Source organism: Penaeus chinensis, chromosome 9 (assembly GCF_019202785.1).
Source record: "Penaeus chinensis breed Huanghai No. 1 chromosome 9, ASM1920278v2, whole genome shotgun sequence".
Classification (NCBI taxonomy): Eukaryota; Metazoa; Arthropoda; class Malacostraca; order Decapoda; family Penaeidae; genus Penaeus; species Penaeus chinensis.
This window is the reverse complement of record NC_061827.1, coordinates 27560373-27567872: the sequence shown is the minus strand read 5'-3', so window position 1 is coordinate 27567872 and position 7500 is coordinate 27560373. Positions and strand designations below refer to the sequence as shown.

Sequence of the window (7500 nt, the reverse complement as noted above, 5' to 3'; positions counted from 1 at the left end):
GGAGCATAAGAGAGAAAGGGTTGGCCGGGCGCTGTTGTTCCTCCGCGTCGTCGCAAAAGGGCGCAGCTTCGAGGCTTTAGTCGCCAGCTCGAACGCGTCCCCGCGGGAGAACCCTTCCTTCCTTCCTTCGGATGAAAAGAAAGTCGTCTCAGCTGACGAAGGTGGGGACGAGACCCACCCTTACGTTACGGCATTTTTTCCTCGCCGTTTTTCTGGGTCGACAAAGGGCGACTGGACCACCCTTTGTTGACACAAGGAGCGGTCCTTTCAGGGCTTTATCGGGCTTATTACGGGGATATAGATTAATGACACGGCGAAAAGGAGAGTGTGACCAAGTATTTACGCTAATGAAGGGACGGCGGACCTTCGGTGATCAGGTTAAGGGGCATTGTAGCGAGCCGCGGACTCAGTGTCGTCATTAGAGCTAATTGGTTTTTGGAGTCGGTGATCCTGTGAAATAGCAGCGCTCTGTGTGGCTGGGCCGCCGCCGTCCCGCTAGCCGAAGAATGCGGCTGATCACGCCCTTGTTCTCCGGCCTCAGGATGCGGGGGTGGGGTGGGGGGGGGTTGCATCTGTATAATGTGTTCTTGTGAAATTTGCATTAAAAGATTTTGTTGCTAGTTTTATTTACTATTATATATCATTATGTATTGTATTTATCAGTTTTGATTTGGCGTTATCAATATTGTTGATCTCTGTCCTGTCAGCTATTGATATTGTTTTGTAGTGACACTGTGCCACTTTCTCAGCGCAGTCGAGGAAGCAAAGATGATCTAACGCATATGTTTTCCGTTACAGGGGAAGAGGGCGAGGGGAAAGAGATGCCCGGCGACGGCGAGGAAGGAGAGTCTCCAGGCTCCAGCCCCAGACACTGCAGGTAAAGACACTTCCAGTCCTATTTTCCTCTCAGCACTGGTATTTTCATGCAGTATATACTTGAAATTCGTCGTTTTTTTTACTTCTTTAACACTTCATGGTTTCGATTTACCCCGAGTTAAATGAGAGTTTGCATTCTTTGCAGGGACAGCGGAAGTGTGACGTCGCGCGAGGGGCTGTCTCCCAAGATGTCCCCCCGCCACTCGCCGCGGGAGTCCCTCAACTCCTCGCCAGCTCCCTTCATGTCCCCCCGCGCCACGCCCCCGACGATGCGCCCGATCGTGTCCTCGCCCTCCTTCATGCGAGGATCCGACAATGAGGCCGACATTCTCGACTTCTCCCTCCGGCGCTCGCCCGCCCCCTCCAGGGAGGACCTCCTCAACCTTTCCGTCGGCTCCTCCATGGCTGGCTCGCCGCCCCCCGGCTTTCACCGCCTGGGAGACTCGCCTCTGGATTTGTCGGTGCCCCGAAAGCGTGCAGCAGATGCCCTTCTGGAGGCTGCCCAGGGAAAGATCCATCACGACCTGGCTAAGAATCTTGGGGCCTGGGGCATCCCCCTCCCCCCACACCTGGCCTCAGCCATGGCCCTCAGACCTGACCTAGCATCACTCAAGCCTGAGCTGGCTCTATGGAATGGCAAGCTTAAAGGTGACAGTACTTCCACAAAGCTTCCACCATTCCCCATGGGCGCCCTGCCTCCCACGCCCTCTGAGGCGTCTAGAGCTTTGGAGAGGATGAGTGAGCTGAGCAAGCTCGGCGGCGACAGCGGACTTGACCTTTTCAGAGGCAACCTGAGCGGGAGCTCCGGCCGTGCCACTGCCTGGCAGAGTCACTGGCTCAGCAAGGGCCAAGATGCCACGAAAGACGTGCTCAAGTGTGTTTGGTGCAAGGCTTCCTTCAACACATTAGCAGAGCTCACGACTCACATGAAAGAGGCTAAACACTGCGGGGTGAACCTTCCTCCGCCCATCCCGCCTCCCTCTTCCAGCGCCTCGTCGGTCAACACCCACCTCCCGCCCCAGTACACGCCCACAAAGATGCCCTCGTCGAAGCCCCCTTCCTCCTCTTCCTCGGCTGCTTCCGGCTCCTCGTCCTCGAGCGACCTGATGTCGAGCATCAAGGAGACGATGCCGCTGCCCCGCAAGCTGGTGCGCGGCCAGGACGTGTGGCTGGGCAAGGGCGCCGAGCAGACCCGCCAGATCCTCAAGTGCATGTGGTGTGGCCAGAGCTTCAAGTCTCTCGCGGAAATGACACAGCACATGCAGCAAACACAGCACTACACTAACATAATCTCTCAGGAGCAGATCATCTCATGGAAATCCCCCGAGGAAAAATCTAGTAGTCAGAGCCATGTCAACGCTGTGCTCACCTGCAAAGTATGTGACCAGGCATTCTCATCGCTCAAGGAACTCAGCAATCACATGGTGAAAAATGCCCACTACAAGGAGCATATAATGCGTTCCATCACAGAGTCCGGGGCCCGGCGAAGGCAGAGCACACGCGAAAAGCGCAAGAAATCCCTGCCTGTGCGCAAGCTGCTGGAACTGGAGCGCGCACAGCAGGAGCTGCGCACGCAGTCGGACAGTGGAAGGTTTGGAAAGGACCAGCCTGGATCCGGACGCATCACATGCGAAAAGTGCGGTGACAAAATTGACACTTCTCTGTTCGTGGACCACATCCGTAACTGCGTCGGAGCCTCCAGCCGGGACTTGCTGAAGTCCGCACTCCTCTCCCCCGACAGCGACTATAGCAACAAACTCGACTCCGCTCCGGAGACTGACAGCGAAGGCAAGAAGACGCCGGAGAAAACCCCTCGCGACAGCCCCAGGGAAAAGGACTTCGACAAGCCCAAGGGGCGTGGGGACTCCGAGTCGCCTTCGGTATTAAATGCGCTCGAAAAATTGATCGAAAAAAGTTTTGATTCTGGCAAGGCAAAACCTGGAGCTGGACCTCTGGGATCAAGCATTCTCCGCCGGCTTGGAATTGATGAAAGCGTCGACTACTCCAAGCCGCTGATGGACCCTCAGCTGGTCGGCATGTACGCCACGTTCTCCCGCCTGCACGGTGGCCCGCCGCTCGGAGCTGGTGCTCCCTCTACCTTCAATCTACCACCTTCCTTCGGCTCGGGCGACAGAGGCGCGGGTGTGCGAGGCATCGGCGACTCCATGATGAGCCCAAGCGCAGACTCTGATACTCGTGACACATTCCCGCGGTCGCCCTCACGGCCTGGGTCACGACCAGGCTCGCGCCCCGCCTCCGCAGGATCCATAACCCGGGACGGCAGCGCAAGCGAGCGCTCTTTGGAAATGCTGCGGCTCGACAGCCACCAGGCCGCCACGCCCGAGGAGCTCGCCCCCACGGAGAACGGCGCCGACCACTCCGACAATGAGCATGAGAGTCTCTGCGGCCGGGAGGAGGTCAAGCAGGAGCCGATCGAGACCAACGGCGAGATCAGCGACCGCGAGTCCGTCACGGCCAGGGAGGACGTGAGAGTGAAGGAGGAAATACGGGTGAAAGAGGAATTTAAGTTAAAGGAGGAAGGTGACGACGAGGAGGATAACGAATCTCCTGAGACGGGTCGTGAGTCTCCTTCAGGTAGACTCATGGGGTCGCCGGCAGGCTGTAGCAGCAGGTCTGGCACTCCCCACTCAGAGACCAGCGTGGGGAGGTCCGGGTCTGGCCTCGGAGCCTCGGGGCTTGGAGGCCTCTCCGCCCTGCTCGGAGGCGGCGGCGAAGGCTCGTCCTCGCACCCTTTGGCGGCACTGCAGAAGCTGTGCGACAAGACCGAGACGCAGCCGCGGCCGCCCCCGGTGAGCGGGGCGTCGACAGGGCCCCAGACGAATCCTGGAGCCATCCTGGCCTTTTCCTGGGCATGCAATGACGCCGTCACAGCTGATAGCATTATGAAATGCGCTTTCTGTGACACGCCCTTCATCAGCAAGGGCGCCTACCGACACCACCTGTCGAAGATGCATTTCGTGAAGGACGGCGCTATGCCGGAGAACGCCGGCGGCAAGACGAACAACACGAAGCCGCCCTCGAGCGGGAGCAAGGCGGCCACGCCCCCCGCGCCCCCCGTGGACGACTCGCCTCACTCCAAGTTCCTCAAGTACACGGAGCTGGCCAAGCAGCTCTCCAGCAAGTAGTGTCGGCCGCCGCCCTGGGGTGGCCGCCCCTCCCCCCACTCCCCCACCCGCGCCCGCCAAAGACCCCCCGCCCCCGCCCGCCCGTGAACAGCGAGGCGTGGCTCGTGTGTACAGTGTAACTATTTATCCTTCGTGAGAGCTTGGTGGCCCCTTTAGTCTTGTGATACCTGGCAGGCCGAGGCAGGGGCGGCCGGGGTCCTCTCATATCACCCGCCGCCCGGGACCGTCACTACCGGCGGGCGCTGCTCCCGTCCCCGCCCGCAGGAAAGACACGTGCCAACAATCAAAACAACCCGCAGAGTACAAAGTGTGTGTTGTGGGCGGGCTGGGTTGTGGCCACGCCCGTAGTAGCGAGGGAGCCCGCGTCCACTGCTGGCCCTGGCACTCGAGGTGTCAGGGGCCTGCAGGCGGCTGCGGAGAGGGCGCGGCGCCCCCATGCCCCGGTGCGCCCCCGCCTCACGCTGTGTATCCTCACGCCCAAGGCAATATGATTGTCGCGGGCCGTCGCAAACTCTTAATCGCTCACACTTGCTGTCACTTTTTCACATAGTTATTAATATATAGACATGATAAGATTAAGCTGACAAGGCAATGATCAAATTGATTGTTGATAATCATTTGGAAAACATCAGTGATATATCAATATCATCCTTTTTACAATATGCTGTCTTTGACTTGCTGAAAGTGATCTCAATGCTTTTTATTCCTAGTGTAAAGGTACGCCAGACCAACAGACAGACCGTTGAGGCTTGGTATCCCCCCCCCCCCCTGGCCTGCAGCCTCACGTGAGCAGCGTTGTCACTGCCACCATCACTAACCCGACCTCCCAGTACCTCTAATCTGGCCTCGCCTCTCGCAACCTCCAGTGTGGCCTGTCACTAGCACTTGCACCGCCAGCATGGCCTCCTAACATCACCAACAGCTTCACCTTGCTGCACTAGCCTGGCCCGCCACTACCATTACCACCACAACACCACCACCTCCACTGTAAGGCCATGCCACACACACACCCTTCCCTGCCCACCCCCTTCCCCCACCCCCTGTGACGTCTAAGACCTTATAGAAACATCCATGACATCCCGAACTCCAGCTTAAGGCACTCGTACCCCCCCCCCCCCCCTCTGAGTTCCATCTTTCGCTATACAGTATTACCAAACGGAGTAGCTAGTTAAGTGTCACCATTCCCTGCCACCTCGTAAGTAGACAATATTAGTCCACCTTAGAACTCTAGCTTTGTTTTGGTCCGTGAGTGTGCCGGGCTTACGTCGACGAAGCCGCGCTGACTTCGCCGTCTGCTCGGCCGCCCCGCCCCCGCTCCGCCAGGGCGCCAGATAATTCATCCCTAATGAGATGCCGCCTATCTGAAATGAGTTTCACGATTCGAGGCGCGAACCCGGCGGTTTCAAAGGCAAGCCAGCCAGATATGTTTCACATCAATCATGTGCGAGTGCTGATCGCGGAAGTCCATCATCCACGCGGCTCAACTGCACACGCTCGAGCCCTCGACGAGACCGGCTGCGCGCGCTCGCATGATTCACGGGAGGCGCCAGCCGCTTTCGTCAGCATTTAATTGTCTCGTTACACATAGAGAGGGTGAGAGGAGATCCGTACATCCATACAGTCTTGCGTGTGTGTGTGTGTTATATTATAATATATATATATATATATATATATATATATATATTATATGTGAATATATATATTATATATAAATATGTATTATATAGATATATATTATATATATATTATATATATATATTTATATATATATATATATATATATTATATGTATATGTATATGTATGTGTATGTGTATTGTATGTGTATGTGTATACGCGCGCGCGCGCGCACACACACACACACACACACACACACACACACACACACACACACACACACACACACACACACACACACACACACACACACACACACACACACACACACTCAGACACTCACACTCACACTCACGCTCACACTCACACTCACACTCACACTCACACTCACACTCACACTCATACTACAAATGCACGCATAGAATATCCGTAAATGTAATATCATTAGTAATTTCCGTTGGAATTGATAAATAACCACTTCGTTGACGACGTGTGCGATATCCGCATTTAATCATTCGGTGTAATATTTAATTGCGCAGCAGTTAATCGCGGGCACCTTCGGCCCTCCATACAACCGGCCGACAGTACTGGAACGGCCGGCGAGTGCGCGATCGCCGGGCTTTATCCTATGACATACGATCCTCAGAGTGGCGGAGGCACGATAATACTGCGACGCGGTGATCACAATCACATCTCGCGGATGAAGCGTGTCCGTGGGTTGCTAAGGCGGTGCCGGCGGGGCTAATTTTAGAATGATACATGCTGCCAGCAATACAAAGGGCGGAGGAGTAAGCCAGTGCACACTCGTCAAGCCCTTCGCATCCCGTGGTAATCAGGGGTTGTCAAGCGTGATTTAGCAGCGGGCTGGAGTTACAAGACGCGCAGCCGTGCGTAGTGAGACGTCCGAGGCCCTTGCGAGACTCTTGCTCCTTAACTCAAGCATGCTGTCCTTTCCAGACATTTGCAACATTCCTTTCAACCACAAGCCTGGTCCTAAACCCCGCCCCTTCCACCGTATGGCATCCTACCTCAAGCCACCAGCGACCCAACTCAACACATCCCTCTCATACCTCCTGACAACACCCGTGCGTGTGAGAGCGAAGCGAAGCTTTCTCGATCCCTGTTGCAGTGATGAGTTTCTGTGAGACCGACAGAAGAGAAGTGTAATGCGAGATCTTGCTGCGAAAGGTCTCGCTTGCATTGTTGCACCTTGATTGGCCGACCAAGAGAGAAGGTCCAGCGCCCCTTTCCCCCTTACGATCAATTGACCTGAGGTTATTTTTAAGAACCACAGTAAGCGGTTGGATTATAGGAGCGTCTACTACTAAATCCCAGATTTTCTGGAATAAATCTGTTCCTTGTATGATTACAATCGCTGTAAGCTATTGGTTGTAAATGACTTGTCATACCCATATGATGTTGTTGTGTACTATACATAGTACGTAACATATATTGAATATATGTATTGTATTTAAACTTCCTGGATTTAGACGTGGTGGAGCAAAAGGACAGATGAAGGCAGGAGCAAGGGAGTGAAGCGAAGGCGTGTTGGAGAGGCCATGCGCCCGATGGAGAGACTATGTTGGAGAGGGACGACAGAGCCACCCTTTGTACAGAGACGTAATCAGTAGGACTCAGTTTCTCATTATGTGTTGGAGGCACAGAAATAAAGTGGAGAAATTAAATGTATATGACAAGAGACTGCAGAGGCGGGTTTAGTGGAGGTTGATGGCATATTAAAGCAGAAAAATAAAAAATGTATAGTTCAGTAGGTTGTGTGGACGAGGAAGCTGGACGTGTTTCTTCAGTCTTCTTCCTCCATGACGTATCACTTCTCGGTTTAAATTGTAATATTGTTACAT

General features: G+C 54.8%; 1 protein-coding gene across 2 annotated transcripts in view; it reads left to right on the top strand.

Annotated features, from left to right (window-relative positions):
* Positions 1-5672, top strand: part of LOC125028911 (protein tiptop-like) — a 347722-nt gene extending 342050 nt beyond the window's left edge. For both annotated transcript variants that reach the window (XM_047618526.1, XM_047618525.1), the window contains exons 2-3: positions 799-877; positions 1022-5672. In XM_047618526.1, the coding sequence (XP_047474482.1) occupies positions 799-877; positions 1022-4022 (3080 nt within the window). In that variant the 3' untranslated portion in view covers positions 4023-5672. The remainder of the gene's footprint in view (positions 1-798; positions 878-1021) is intronic.
* The last annotated feature ends 1828 nt before the right edge of the window (positions 5673-7500 follow it).